We start from the raw sequence: 16090 nt of genomic DNA on the forward strand, positions 1-16090 counted from the left end.
TGGTGCTCAGCTTCTATACTATATTTATACCACATCACTTACCTTCCCTTACAAGACTCATTCATATTTCAGATGGAAAAAATCCCTGTTTTAATGTTAGAGCAGAACCAGGCGAGGCACTGGTCAGCTTGACAGGAGTTCTGTCAGAGCATGAGAGGACAGTCAAGGGGTGGAGGGACAGTCAAACACCCTGCACCCCGAAAACACTGCTAAAACTACTGGTGTCCCCTTCACCGTTTACCTCATTTGCTTACAGTTTAAGCACCAGCACCCTCCAGATCAGAACCCCCCCACCAGCACCCTCCAGATCAGAACCCCCCCACCAGCACCCTCCAGATCAGAACCCCCCCACCAGCACCCTCCAGACCAGAACCCCCCCACCAGCACCCTCCAGATCAGAACCCCCCCACCAGCACCCCACACTCCAGAGACCATGTCGACAATGGTGCCTGGTTATACGGCTTGTTTTTGGTTCCTTGTGACAGGGCTCCAAATCCGAACGACATGCTCTCAGAGCCCTTCTGTGTGGCCATGTTGGGTTTATTCTGCTGGCAGTAAAAGCGCAGAAGACATTGCTGGTCACAAAAATGGCCAATCAGTCTAACTTGTATAACTGGTAAAGTTATGGAGGCTATAATCAAAGAGAAAATGGTAGATTACCTGCACTCAAATAACATTTTGAGGGATAGCCAGCATGGATTTAGGAGAGGTAGATCCTGTTTAACAAATCTGTTGGAGTTTTTTGAGGAAGCTACTCAGGAAGTTGATAAGAAGGCCTATGATGTCATCTACTTAGATTTCCAAAAGGCTTTTGATGTTGTCCCCCACAAGAGGCTCTCACTTAAACTCAAAGCGACAGGTATTTTAGGAACTGTAGCGACCTGGATTGATAACTGGTTAACGGATAGGAAGCAGCGAGTAGTTATAAGAGGCTCAATGTCACAGTGGGCCTGCGTTCATAGTGGGGTACCGCAGGGTTCAATTTTAGGACCACTATTGTTCCTAATTTACATAAATGATATAGACACCAATATATACAGTAAACTGGTGAAATTTGCAGATGACACCAAGGTGGGTGGTGTAGCAGATACTGAACTAGTGGCTCAGCAGCTACAGCGGGATCTTAATTTAATTAGTGACTGGGCCGACACCTGGCAGATGAAATTTAACATAGACAAATGTAAGGTACTCCATGAAGGGAGCAGAAATATAAAGTACAGGTATTTTATGGGACCTACTGAAATAAAGGTAGCTGATTATGAGAAAGACCTTGGTGTGTATGTTGATGCTTCCATGTCTCATTCTTGCCAGTGCGGGGAAGCAATAAAAAAGGCCAATAGGATGTTGGGGTATATCTCCAGGTGTGTGGAGTTTAAGTCAAGGGAGGTAATGCTAAGATTATACAATTCCTTGGTGAGACCTCACCTAGAATATTGTGTGCAGGTTTGGTCACCATATCTTAAAAAGGACATTGCGGCCTTAGAAAAGGTGCAGCGTAGGGCCACAAGAATGATTCCTGGTCTTAGAGGAATGTCATACGAGGAAAGGTTATTTGAGCTAAATCTGTTCAGCCTCAAGCAAAGGAGACTGAGGGGGGACATGATCCAGGTCTATAAGATTCTAACAGGTTTGGATGCTGTTCAACCGAATAGTTACTTCAGCATTAGTTCAAATACAAGAACTCGTGGCCATAGGTGGAAATTAGCGGGAGAACATTTCAAACTGGATTTAAGGAAGCACTTCTTTACACAGCGTGTAGTCAGAGTATGGAATAGTCTTCCTAATAACGTAGTGCAAGCTGAATCCTTGGATTCCTTTAAACCAGAGCTAGATAAGATTTTAACAACTCTGAGCTATTAGTACTCCCCAAGCGAGCTCGATGGGCCGAATGGCCTCCTCTCGTTTGTATAGTTCTTATGTTCTTAGAGCGGCACTCTGACTGGGAGGTGTACCCCCCCCACCAGCGAAATATACCAAAACAAGCTCGAACAAAGAAAGGGAAACAGTTAAACCCACACAGCCATGGGCAGGATGGAGAAGTGTAAAAGCTGTTAGAGCCGTGCATCATCACAGCCACCTGAGAGCAATGGGATGTTCTCAGTGACACACTGTTTTTGGACTGTTCTGGCATAGGAGTCCAATGACGGACCACAAAGTGTATTTATCATTCTAATACAGGGAAGCCATTCACAACCCCCCCCCCCCCCCAATAAATAAATAAGACAATGGAAGCACAGGCTCTATGCATCCCCAGTCAGGGTAACACACTGCAGGTGATGCGGGGCTTTGGCCCTTTATGGCAAAATAAACAATAAAACATTCTGTGCTGATAATCGGTATTTGTGTTTGCAGTTAATTGCATTTTTTTAACTCGTTTATTAAAAACTCTCTCCACTTAGCTGAAAGGGCACGCTGCCACAGGCAATGTTTGCACTTCGTGAAACAAGGAAACTGTAATAAAGCCTCAGTAGAGTCAATGTGAATTGGAATAAATTCCAAGAGTATTTCTCACTCCATTCATCTATACTTTGCACAATCACATCACTGTTAATCCTTTTAGACATTTTACACACAGGCCATGGAAAAAATGAAGATCATACAAGCATAATTGACTGAAGTGTTTTGCTGTCTTTTCAATGGATTATTTATACTTATCCTCTGTTAGTACTTATTACCTTGTCTTTTTTCCACTGATAATTTTTTCTCTTATTTTATACTTATCCTCTGTTGAGTACTTTTTTCAGCCAGGGAAACACATTTCACTGTATGTTGTACCAGCTATAACTACATGTGACGAATAAAGAATCTTGAATCTTGAATCTTGGGGTGACTGAACCTAGTTCCTGCCTTGGTACGGTTACAGTGAGGACAGCAGGCTGCCTTCATCTTCTCAGGCAAACTTCAACAACAGCTCTTAATACACCAGAAATCGAATATCAAGCCAACTTTCTATCAAGATGGTTACTAGGTGGAGCTGGGGGTTAACATGTCAGCTGGATACATCTTCGTTCTGCAATTCACCGAAAGCAAGAACTTCAAACGATTCACAGGGGAGTGTCCTAAACTTACAAGGAAAGAATGTGCGTGATTCCGTCAGAAGGCAGCTCGAGCGCCTACAGAGAAACACAGCAGACCTTGACTTTGTGCTACTTTCAAATGTATGTAAACAGAATTCATCTAGCAAACAGGGCTGAAAAGGTAAACATGAATAAACAGGGCTCATCACGGGGCCTGCACCTCGCTGAAGGGTGCTTCCACCAGAAGATCAAAAATACTTTGTCAAATTACTAGAAGAAATTGATGAGAGCAGGTTACGATTGAAGGGGAAACCCAGCAAGCCAAGACTTACCCCCCACAGCTGGTGTAGGGAGGCAAACACCGCTTCCGAGTGCCAGAAGCAGGGGGCCAGGACCAGCAACACAAGCACTTCCCAGAACAGGGAGGTGCAGAAGATGCAGTAAGAGGAGCACTCCAGGTAGCACTCTCCATGCAAGAGGAGCACTCCAGGTAGCACTCTCCATGCATGAGGAGCACTCCAGGTAGCAGTTCTCATGGATGCATATCCCATGTGTCACTCTGCCTTTCCATGAAGGTAAAGTAGCTTAAAGTAGGATCCCACAAATGCTCTCACGTCTCCCCTCCTTCCTTTCTCAAAATAGAAAACCCAATCTGTGACAGCAAAGGAACTGGCCCATGCAGCTACACATGGACAGATCATACTCAGCATTAAGGCCTGTATCTGAAGACCAAGCCGCAGTGAAAGCAGCTAAAGCATCTGAGGCCTCCCGCCGCTCCCAACAGAGAATAGCAGAGGCAGCCATCTTCCCAGAATGCCATGCTCAGCATCTGAAGCTAATTGCCCCAGGACCCCAAGAGTATTGCGCTCGGCCATTCGCAAATCAAGATCCTGACTGGTCTCCGCACACACCCAATAGTCCAGCAGCAGAAGCATATAAACCCTGGATTTCATGTTGAAACACAAGACAGAGAGAACAACATGAAGAGGAGTGTCACTGACGTCAGATCAGGCCGCTACTCTATCAAAAGTCAACTCCCTGGAGTCGGTTAAGGTGCTGGTGCGTTAACTTGGAAAATGTTTTGAAATGTGTGAAACGAATGTCGTTATCTCCGTCAGTACCTGCATATACTCAAAAAATACATAATCAGAAAGCTTCATCTGCCTACTTAAAAATGTGTTTTCACAAATAACACAAATCAACATTTTTATAAAATCACAACATGCTCCTTTATGGTTTTTCCTCTCAAGGCAGATTTTTCGAAGTGTGTGACAACAACCTAAATAACTCTTCTTGTTTATGTCAGACAGACTTGAAAAAAATATTATTACAAATGTTACGGTGTCTTCCTTCAAACATGCACACTCTTAGCAAACAAATGTCCGCTTTTATGCAAAATGGCGCCATGTTTCCTCATGGCGTCTTACCTGTGGACACGCCCCAAGTGTGACTGGTTATTGTTATGCCAACGATATGTTCATTCAAGGCGGAGATAACCCACGCGAGAAACAGATCGAGAATGACATAAAATGGCACGTGAAATCAGGCAGATTGTATTTGCTATTTTCACAATGGCATGCTCTCATTTTTCTGCTGAAAAAGCTCTGCAGCAAGTTCAATCATTACCCGACAGCGATGATGAAATTAATTCATCCTCCGATGAAGACTGTGACAGCAATGAGGATTGTTTTAAAGACTGGCACAAAACAAGCTGCTCTTAATCATGCTAAGAGAATTCGCTATCCTGCCACACTTACCATTCCTACTGCCTTCAACAAACAAAGTACAAATTATACAAGTTGTGTCATCTCACACTGGCATTCAGCACTAGACAGGCCCATTGACAGGCTGATTTGGGTATGGGAAATTCCCCAGGTGAATTTCATTCATATTCATGACAGCCTCCATTTACCCAGGTAGAGACAACTGAACAGAAACAGTGACATAAGTAACATCTCTCTATTAAACTGAAAGGAATTAGTGAATAACTTTAATACAGTTGCATAGCTAAGACTTGTGCCTACAATGAATGGTCTGTGTTCGAAAGTGTACTGAATATGAACAAATTTGTGATTATTGGAATTATCCTAGCATGTTTCGAAAATCAGATTTGCAAGCTGGATCATTTTTTAAAAATCTAAAAGAAAAGTAAAATCTTGGCAAAAAACTGCTATATTTTTGTAGCCGTTTCTGCTGAAAACAAAAACATAGGTCACAGTGAATCGTTATGTATTGTGCTGCTGATATACACAGAAAAGTCAAAGCAAGTCATGACATCTGAGGGGGCCTTAGACCCTAGAGGGTTAATAAGAAAACAAATTAAAAGAAACGAAAGCCAACAAAGGAACAAAGAGTCAGCAAGGAAAAGGGCCACAATCGAAAGCCAAGGGTGAGGAGCAGAGGTGACGCTGTTGCCACCACAGGACCATGTGATGAGGTTGCTCATCGTGCTATAGGGCCAAGTCTTCAGTGGGACAGTAACTCCACGGGGGTAAAAGACGTAATTAAGGCTCTGAGCAGAGGACCTGGCAACATCGACCATAACTTAACAAAAACTGAAGTGAATGTGGGCAGATCCTGGATCAGTGTAGTTTAGCTGGCAAGGAGGATATCAGTTTGTTCGTGGGGACATGTTCTTAGGGGTATTACTGTCCTGGGGGAGGTGTGTCATTTCTAAAAGTTAGCGAGGCTAACACAAACGACAGATCTGAGCTGAAACGATGACCTGATCAAAGCAGGAAAGTAGTGGACTGGCTGGATATTATCAGATAACTTCAAGTTTTGAAATACTTCAAGTTAATACATGAAATCAATAATTATGTCATTTAATGTAACAGTAATTAAATGTAATGGATTTAATTTAAACAATGCAGTCTTAAAGAGCACACGTCCACCCAAGGCTGTCCTTTCACACATATTAATCATTCACTTCAATTGTTAAATGACAATTCAGATGAGAAATTAATCTTTGCCATGAATAATGGCCATCATCAAAGAGCCCTCTTTCTTCTCTCATCCTTCTTTTCCAACCCCCCCCACCGGACTGCTAGCCAGCCTAACAAGGACACACCCCACCTCGTCACATTCCCAAAGTCCATCTCTATCCTCCATCTGCAGTTACTCCACAGCTCTGAAGGAAAGAACCATACACCATGCATCTGAAAGCTCAGGCTCAGCACCATCCACGTGAACAGAGCAGAAGGTCCTTCAGTACCGTGCTGCCTGCTTTCCAGAGCATCTGAAAGCTCAGGCTCAGCACCATCCACGTGAACAGAGCAGAAGGTCCTTCAGTACCGTGCTGCCTGCTTTCCAGAGCATCTGAAAGCTCAGGCTCAGCACCATCCACGTGAACAGAGCAGAAGGTCCTTCAGTACCGTGCTGCCTGCTTTCCAGAGCGTCTGAAAGCTCAGGCTCAGCACCATCCGCATCCCACACGGATCTGTTTGGTGAATATCTCACGCGCCTTTTTCTCCAGTGTCTTCAGTAATTTCTAATGGAATGGAAATGACTGAAGCTACTTTTCTCTTTTTACCCTCTTCTCCATGACAATCGGGAGGCTGTTAACCAGCACCTGACCCTTGGCTTCTGAAATGGACAGAATGTAAAACACACAGAAGATGAGCGCTCCAGAACAGCCTCGGGATCTTTCAATGGCAGTTAGTCTCTTGCACCTGCAGTTTTGGGTCCATGCACAACGATTCTCAGCTCACTGCCGTCCTCCGTGAAACCATCACTGACACTACGCCCACTGCAACCTCAGCATCCATGATGCGCCAGTTTCTGCGTCGGGGTTGTAAGGTGACAGAACTGGACGTGGTCCGTCCAGACACCCGTGTAGCCAGGATACATTGATGCGATATTTGATTATGGCTCCACTGGGTTTACAGAGAATTCCACACTAACCTATCGACATTTTTGCCCAGAATGAAAAAGTCAGAAACATTTCTCCATAAGGTGACTAAACAATTTAAAGATTTGAGAAGTTTTTCCTGACCACATTTCAGAAAACAGAGAATGAACTTCTTAAAGGTGGAGTTCTTTGTAGCAATAGAATATGCAGCTGATGCAGAGACCCCTCATTGTAACAGGCATCATATCAGTATCAGTAGGACCCGAGACAGCTTTCAGCGTTAGATTTGACGGGGAAACTCAGCAGAAAAACATCTCAGCAGATGAAACAGGCAGTTTCCCCCTATATATATTTTTTAAATGTTATTTCAAAAGCACAAGTGACAGATGGGCTCAGCATTTTCCACTTCATGAATTAAACAAGATGAGTTGCCAAGAGAAAGCAGTTTAAAACGAGAGCCAGAGGCGGCCTGCAGGAACCCAGACTCGGACCCGGACCCTGAAGAGGGCGGCTCTGGCCTGGGCATGGCTCGCGGGCATGGTGCCCCCCACCCACTCACCTTTCAGGCTGCTGATGCGGATGGTCTGCTTGCTCTGGATGTCCCACAGCCGAATGGTCTCATCATGGGAGCCGGAGAGCAGGAGGGTGCCGTCCATGGAGACAGAGAGGGAGGTGACCAGGTTTCTGGGGAAGAGAGACGGGGAGGGGAAGTCAGGGGCAGTCAGGGAGACCAGGAGGGACAGTCAGGGAGACCGGGAGGGACAGTCAGTCAGGGAGACCGGGAGGGACAGTCAGTCAGGGAGACCGGGAGGGACAGTCAGTCAGGGAGACCGGGAGGGACAGTCAGTCAGGGAGACCGGGAGGGACGGACAGGTTCAGCAGGACCCCCTGCCACTAGCCTCCTCATCCCCCCCCCCATCTGCCCTCAGGTATACCAGTCAGTATCACTAGAACATCAACTCTAGATCAGCTATACCACATTTCTGAAAAATCTCCCTCATGTAGTGGCTCAAACATTCACAATAACATACGCTTTTAATCCTGATTTTTTTACCATTATGAGACGAGACCCGGCACTCAGACGCTGGTTCGAACCAACAGCAGAAGGCAGGTGTGTAAACGCCAACACCTGACCAAAGCTCATGAGGATACAGGCATCCTTGGGAATTCGCTATGCAGATGTTGGCATTCGACTAATTGAAACACAAAAACTCCCATTTTCCCTGCAGGCCAATCATCTTCCCTGATTCTGTGCACACAGACAGGAGCCTAATTACCCTGTGTTTGCCCAATAGCCATAATAATGAAAAACATTGTTTTTGGCGTTAAACAAAGCACGCAGCTCGCTCCGGCTGCACATGGCCGTGCCCCCCCCCCGGCTGTCCACAATACGCCCCTAATTCCCTGGCACCAGTACAGTGCACCAGCCCGCCCGGCTCAGCCCAGCCCAGCCCAGCCCAGCCATCCCTTGTGCCCCCCCGTCAGACCGCTGTATCGTGGGGCCATCCTGCAAACACGCTTTCTGAAAGGGGCATTCGGCTCTATGAGGCTCCTGCCAGCCAGCGATTTTCCACAGCATTCTGCATCTTTGCATCTGCCAGTGATGTGGAAAAGAGGAGAAAGAAATTAAATCAAATGAGATGGAGAGAGTTAAGGGAAGACTACCTGTGTCCTTTGAAAACCTGGCTGCCTTCATTATCCGACTGGAACGTCTTATCTCGGCTGATGTGCTGTCAAACAGAGGGAAAAAAATCATTATGAGGCAGGTTATAAGGGACTGGGGAAGATGGAAGCAGACGAACGGACTAATGGCAGACAAGCCTTTCATTATCTGATCTGCTCACATATCGGCAATACAAAAAAAAAACAATGCAGAGGCAGGAAGGTCAGTGAGAGTCATCAATAGCAAACACAGACTGTGGTTCAAGGGGCTCCAACATTAAGCTGTCAGTTTACGCCAAGGGAGAAATAAACAAGACGAGACACTCAAAATCCAGTATATTCCCTGACAGTACCCAACCACTGCTGCCCAAAAAGTATATCCTGCGGTTTGTAAAGGGGTCATAGAACCCCCTCAAACATTATCTCCTCAGCCTCCTGAATGCTGCCCGTCCTCTTCACGGCCAGACAAGGCCCAGCGTCAAGCGCATCCCTGACTACATGCTTGCGATTCAGTGATTCACATATAACAAATGCAGCCTGCACTCTCCAGAGGGGTGACAGAGTTCACTTGCATGCAGGGGTGTATCAGGGGGTCTCATAGCAAGGGTGGGGGGGGGGGGGTGACTTGGATAGGCAGTCGTTCTCTGTAAATTGTTGTGAATTTTGTGTGAACGGCCATTATGAAAAGGGGCACCCTTAGTGTCACGACGGGCTGGGGGAGGGACGCCTTAGCCTCTACCATGACTGCTTTGCTGTGGCTTAGGAACATTCACCTGGGACGGGACGCCTTAGCCTCTACCATGACTGCTTTGCTGTGGCTTAGGAACATTCACCTGGGACGTTTCACATGAAATAAACTGCTTGCTCCTACTGATGGGCAGTCTGCTCCAGCTGATGACAGAGGATCCGAATTAGTGCTTCACTACACTGAGCAAACCCCCGCAGTCAGCCTGGCTGCTCGTTTATCCAGCGCTGCTCTGACCCCCGCAGTCAGCCTGGCTGCTCGTTTATCCAGCGCTGCTCTGACCCCCGCAGTCAGCCTGGCTGCTCGTTTATCCAGCGCTGCTCTGACCCCCGCAGTCAGCCTGGCTGCTCGTTTATCCAGCGCTGCTCTGACCCCCGCAGTCAGCCTGGCTGCTCGTTTATCCAGCGCTGCTCTGACCCCCGCAGTCAGCCTGGCTGCTCGTTTATCCAGCGCTGCTCTGAAGGCACATGAAAGGTCTCTGCGCTGCCTTTGCTCCTACAAGCTGCATGCTTGTTAGATGAATGCAAACGCGAGGAAGGGTTTTGGAGCCAGGGCTGGGGGCTGGCAGGGAAGTCATTTTTGTACACAGACCATTATGACAGCAAACATAAGATTCTGTTGAAACTGTTGTTCTGGGAAACTGGTCTTTAAAGAATTTAGTTTTTAGACATTCTGTGAAGTTAAATGGTCCGAGCGACAGGCGCCCCCTACTGACCAGTGGTTTAAAAACCAAAACTGAAAAAAATGGATAGCTTTTCAAAGACGTACAAAACAAGTGAAGCTTCTAAAAGCAAGTACAGAGCCAATTCAGACCCTTTGAAAGCCCTCAAACGTTCCTGAATTATAAATGGCACTGAAAGCCTCCTATGCGTCTTGTTGGGGTTTAGGGTGTCTGCTTGCCCACATCACAACAAGTGACCCTGAGGTCCGCATCCTTGCCCTGCTGAACGCCGACGTCCCTAGTTCCAGTTACCTCCCTGGGTTTACCGGCCCTGAGCTCCGCATCCTCGCCCGGCTGAACGCCGACGTCCCCAGTTCCAGTTACCTCCCTGGGTTTGCCGGCCCTGAGCACCGCATCCTCGCCCGGCTGAACGCCGACGTCCCCAGTTCCAGTTACCTCCCTGGGTTTGCCGGCCCTGAGCTCCGCATCCTCGCCCGGCTGAACGCCGACGTCCCCAGTTCCAGTTACCTCCCTGGGTTTGCCGGCCCTGAGCACCGCATCCTCGCCCGGCTGAACGCCGACGTCCCCAGTTCCAGTTACCTCCCTGGGTTTGCCGGCCCTGAGCTCCGCATCCTCGCCCGGCTGAACGCCGACGTCCCCAGTTCCAGTTACCTCCCTGGGTTTGCCGGCCCTGAGCACCGCATCCTCGCCCGGCTGAACGCCGACGTCCCCAGTTCCAGTTACCTCCCTGGGTTTGCCGGCCCTGAGCTCCGCATCCTCGCCCTGCTGAACGCCGACGTCCCCAGTTCCAGTTACCTCCCTGGGTTTGCCGGCCCTGAGCACCGCATCCTCGCCCGGCTGAACGCCGACGTCCCCAGTTCCAGTTACCTCCCTGGGTTTACCGGCCCTGAGCTCCGCATCCTCGCCCGGCTGAACGCCGACGTCCCCAGTTCCAGTTACCTCCCTGGGTTTGCCGGCCCTGAGCACCGCATCCTCGCCCGGCTGAACGCCGACGTCCCCAGTTCCAGTTACCTCCCTGGGTTTGATTCCATTCCTTTTCTCCTTCACTTCTAAACCCATCCCCAGTTCCTGCCACTCAGTAGCAAGCATGCTACCTCTGCTAGATGTCACCTCTTTGAAAACCCCGTGGTTAAGGGCCTCCAGGAAATGGCATCTGTCCTCACATCTGGGGCAGAGTAAGAGACCTCCTGGCCGCCCTCTCCTGTAAACACGTGATTAAGAATTCTGGCTGTGTTCACCACAGATACACAGACAGACATAAACACAGACACAGAAATGAGAAATCAGTCCCAAAAAGGCCAGTTCAATCAGAGCGGCCAGCGGGCTGATACGAGGTTTTTGGTGGGCAGAGCCTCCAAAGTGTAGATGAATTATTAACATTTTTAAAAGTTGATTCCTAACAGTAAAACTGTCCAAAACTGCAGAGGTGAGATTCAGTACTCTGTGTCCTGAGGCAGCATTACCCTCAAAGAGATCTTTTAAAATACATCGTTCTTTAAGCCAAGAGGAAAAAAATTACGCAAGAACAGCTTCGTTAAAGATCTGCCTACGTTATGAAAACCCTAATTAGCAAATTGATCATTAAATCAATAACCTGGATCCAATAATTAAGGGTCTGAATGCTTTTCCATTGATGGTGAGCAGAGGACATTTCTAAGGAGAACTTCGGAAATGCTACCAGCGATTAAATAAATTATTAACTCTCACCGTGAGCCATGGACACATACCTCAGAATCTGAGCGGCAAGATAGGGAGACGGGGGGCGCGGGAGGTACATGGGCTTAACATGGAGGACAGACCTGTGGGGTGCTGCTTTTAAACAAGCAGAAACGCTCCCAGTTCCCTAACTGAGAAGAGTGACATTATCTTTCCGCTTTCCCTTTGTTCGGCTGGAAAAATGCCGGATCCCAGGGGACAGATAAGAGCTCAAACGTCACTTAAAGATTATAATAAACACATAAAAAAGGGAGGAAAGAGAGGAGATAAAGGGACGAGCCGACTCCGAGCATCAAGGAGGAATGGCGAGGAGCGAAACACATCTAATGATGTTAAGGACAGAATCCCAAGCACAGAGAGGCCCAGGAAATAGGCAAGCCGGCCCACCCCCCCCAACCCAGCCTGAGGCGCCAAGCGAGCCCCACGGGGCCTCCCCAATCAAGGGTGAGAAAACGTTCTGCATTTAGTTTAAGCTGCTCATTTGTTTTCTTATTGAGTTTTTGGTGGGTGAGGTGGGGGGGTGCTTCATGAGGCAGAAAGGAGGTTTTGTAACAGGTTACATCCAGCCAGCTGCCCGTCGTACCAACATTTACTCTCTGCGAGACAGCGAGGAGGGGCGATTCCAGGGTACTTTATGATGGGGGGCATAGCAGGGGCCATAACTCAAACAGAGGGGCCAACCTTATTAGCCAGTCATATGTTGTGAGTCAGAGAGTGACAGGGACTAGGGCACTCTGGGGTCCAATCAGCTTTAAGCTGGGGCCCAATCTCGTGTGGCCCCAGCCCTAAATACACCCCAGACAGTGAGTCAGTTTTACAGCAACAGAGGAAAATTGCTAACTAAAGAGGCTGCCATTAGCCAGTGCTAATCTAGCCGAATCGAGGGCAGGGCAGCGGTGAGAGGAGGAGCAGATGGACAGAGGAGGCAGCAGCGCGGGGGGTCGGACGCGTCTGGCTGACCGCTGGCAGGGAGAGACTGGTGTCCTGTTCACAACTAGGGTCACAGAGCCAGAGAGCGCTGGTGGGGGGGGGGCGAGAGCAGAGACACACAAACACAGGGAAGCGTGACAGGAGCAGGAATGCGCCAGTTACCGGCTGAGGAGGGTCCCAAAGGTGAGAGAAATCCAATAAGTGTCCTAATGCCCAGCAGTTAATCTACAATCAGTTCACAGCATCTCCCTTAACAGACCAGAGTTCCCAAAAGAGAGAGAGTGACAGAGAGAGAGCGACAGGATGTCCCACAATGCCCTGCGGTGGTCCCCACCCACCCACACTGAAATCTAAGTTTGAATGATTCCTATTAAGCGTTATTAGAAGGAGGAGTGGAAGTGAAAGGCAGGCCTGCTCTGCACAGCAGCCCAGAAAGGTGTCGCGGCCCAGTAAGTGTTATGAACAGAGAGGGAGGCAACCGGTATGCAACCAGCCAAGATGCCCGGGGAGTAGGACACGGCGAAACGTGCCACGCAGAGCGCCCCCTGCTGGTGTGTGCAAGCTGTCACCATGATCAAGCAGGAGAGGCCTGCACCAGAGATAGAGGGCAAAGGGTGGACTGCATTTATCCTGGAGAGAAGGTGGTGTCTAACCCGCATCTGCACACTGCCCCAGCATCACCCCCCCAGCGGGACGGGACCCACCGGCACCCCTTCCAAATGGTGAAGCGGCTGTGGATGTAGCAGAGCCTAAGGTCGGCTGGGATACTGCGGAGATGGTGTATAACCAGCGAACACCCACGTAATACTACATATGCTAGACACTATACTACACAGTATATCTGTAAGGAACACCCACAGATAATGGATGTTTGTCTGCCTTTTTAAGCCAAGTTCTTTGGAAGAATTATTTCATCCATGTTAGCACCCAACACACCATCAATAATGTTAACAAATGGGTTTAAGTTACTATAATAATGGAATGTGTGGGTTCTTGCCAAAGAATTCAAAAACAGACTCTCCATTTGTTTATCCCAAATTGTGTTTAATCCATCAAATTGAGGACACTTATCATATAATATCAATTAATTTAAAGAGTGTGTACACTACAACAACACTGCCTACACAGTGCTCAACCTGCACGGCCAAATGCCCCACACTCTTTACACACATCTAGTTAGGCAAAATAATGGATACAGAAACTGCACAAATAAACCCTTCAACTGCCTTGCACTTGAACAGGGAATACATTGTCTTCACGCCACTAAAGCGCATTTCCATTTCTTACATTATTCTATGACTATACTGAAAGCACACTTATTAGTTAACACATCGCACATAAAAACAAAGTAGACGCATTTCCATAACAATGTGCTACAGAGGAGAGTAATTAATGACGGGTCGGTAAATCGGCAAGCTACCGTCCCAGCAGACAGACTCGCAAGGTGAACTTCCGTTCAGCCGGCTCCGGAGTGGTTTTCCCCGTGCGTCTTGCCCGACTTGCCTCGTATCCCAAGTACGAAGATGCTTAACTAGTGCATCCCAACTGTGAGGCTCTTGGCATAACCCATGTCGTATTTAAAAACGGCAAACCAGGAGCCAGAAGCCTTTCAAAATTTCCACAAGCACCACTCTCGGGACATTTGAAAAATGTAGGAAAAATCTGTTAAATCAGTAATGAGACAGGAGCTGGGTGCCGTCAGACGTGCTTACCGTGCTGCAGAGTGACACCTGGAAGATGCTGCCATCACTGCCGCCACAGAAGAGGAAGTACTCACAGGGGTCAAGGGTCACGGACATGATGCCCACATCGAAGAGGATGGTTAAAAGCAGCTCGCCCGAGGAGAGTTCCCAGAGCTGTGGGGGTCAGTGAAGAGAGGAGAGACACGTGAGCTCATCAGAGGGCAGGCTGCAGCTCAGAGTGGGTGAGCTTTAAGGGGGGGGGGGGGGGGGGCAATCTCGGCTGCAGCTGTGTCTGCAAGTTTGTGTTCCAGCTTGAAATGAATTGCTTGACAGATCTATTTATTACCGGCAATGTGACACCTTCAGCAGATATTTAGAAATGGTCACTCTTTGGCTAAGCCCTGCTGCATGGGGCGGGGGGGGGGGTAGCTCACTTATTGGGGGGCGCTATGATGACTGTCACTGGTGATGAGAGGACATGCTGAAGGCTATGGGTGGCAGAGACAGCTCCTGTGGATGTCCTGACGTCATTTTCGTCACAAGGGTCAAGCGCAGAGGCCACGTTTCAGTGCGAGGGTGCCTGCCACTCCGAAATCTAAACAACGACCCGATCTGTGGCACAAATGCACCCCGATGGTTCACTGGCCAGGGGAATCGTTTAGCAGGAAGTCAGAAAGGAGATCAGACCAAAGGTTGTATATAAACACAGATAAACCTGATGAGCGGATCCAAGAAAGGCTGGCCAAGAAGGTCCAGAAATACCGGCGTTTGTTTGGTTCCTCGCGATGGGATTTTAAAGATTCCCAAATGGCTGCAAACTAGTATAAAATACATGCTTGTAACTGTAATGCCATATACCCCTGTGTACTGTAAGCACTTAATACAGCTTCTGTCAAATACTTATTTTTAATGTAACACCCATATCACACTTCATAAACGTGACTTAAGAGCAGCTTTGCTCTACAGCGTCACCTCAGGCCTGGGGACAAAGTCTGCACGCTTCGCATCCACAGTATTTTATAGGGCACCAAGATGAGCCAGTATTTAAAGTAAGGGGCATGGGAAGAAAGGGGGGGGGGGTCCACCAGCAGCCACCCCAAAAGACAGGAACTCCCCCTTGAAGGGAATGGCCCTAATGCTCAGCCAGCCTGCCAGCGTTTGTGAACAGATAAAGTGTGTTTGTCCGTCTACAAGCCCTGTTCCTGGACAGGGATCACACTAAATTAAACACTGTCCCCCATCGAGCAGAAACGCAGCGAATCGCTGCCTGCCGGTCTACTGTCAGTGGCTGATCCACAGATATACAATCAGCCTCACCTGCAAAGACCAGCACTTATGGAAGATTCCAGTGTCACTACACCAGCTATACCGTAGCTGTGAATCCAGTCGCTGAACACACAGGGCACAATGCTGTGGGCCACACTGGCCAGGATGTCCGTCCGTCACAGGACACACACATTATGCGCGATTTAGGAGATCGCTCACGACAGCTGAACACACTGCTCAGACCCATTTTCACTGCACATTCCCTGCAGGAATTATGTAAACGAGCATATTGCTGCTGTCAGCCCTGAGCACGCCTCCATGACGCAGGAGGACATCCGCAGAGCCTAATGACTCTCCGCGGCCACCTCGGAAGGCAGACCGTTCCTGGGTATGGAGACTCCAGGGACACAGCGGTGATGGAGAACTGGAGGGGGGCACAGGCTCGAGCCGCCAGCTACACAGCCTGAGGCAGGACTGAGGACCACTTCCCCTTCAGCCCACACATCTCGCCCTGGGGGGACGGGGATGGGGGACGGGGGG

At 48.6% G+C, this 16090-nt stretch overlaps 1 protein-coding gene across 1 annotated transcript in view; it reads right to left on the reverse strand.

Moving 5' to 3' along the window:
* Positions 1-16090, reverse strand: part of wdr18 (WD repeat domain 18) — a 65642-nt gene that overhangs the window by 23753 nt on the left and 25799 nt on the right. The window contains exons 5-7 of the mRNA XM_023843719.2: positions 14315-14458; positions 8533-8597; positions 7427-7551 (exon numbers count right to left, since the gene is read on the reverse strand). Coding sequence (XP_023699487.1) covers positions 7427-7551; positions 8533-8597; positions 14315-14458 — 334 coding nt within the window. The remainder of the gene's footprint in view (positions 1-7426; positions 7552-8532; positions 8598-14314; positions 14459-16090) is intronic.

Source organism: Paramormyrops kingsleyae, chromosome 15 (genome assembly GCF_048594095.1).
Source record: "Paramormyrops kingsleyae isolate MSU_618 chromosome 15, PKINGS_0.4, whole genome shotgun sequence".
Taxonomy (NCBI): Eukaryota; Metazoa; Chordata; class Actinopteri; order Osteoglossiformes; family Mormyridae; genus Paramormyrops; species Paramormyrops kingsleyae.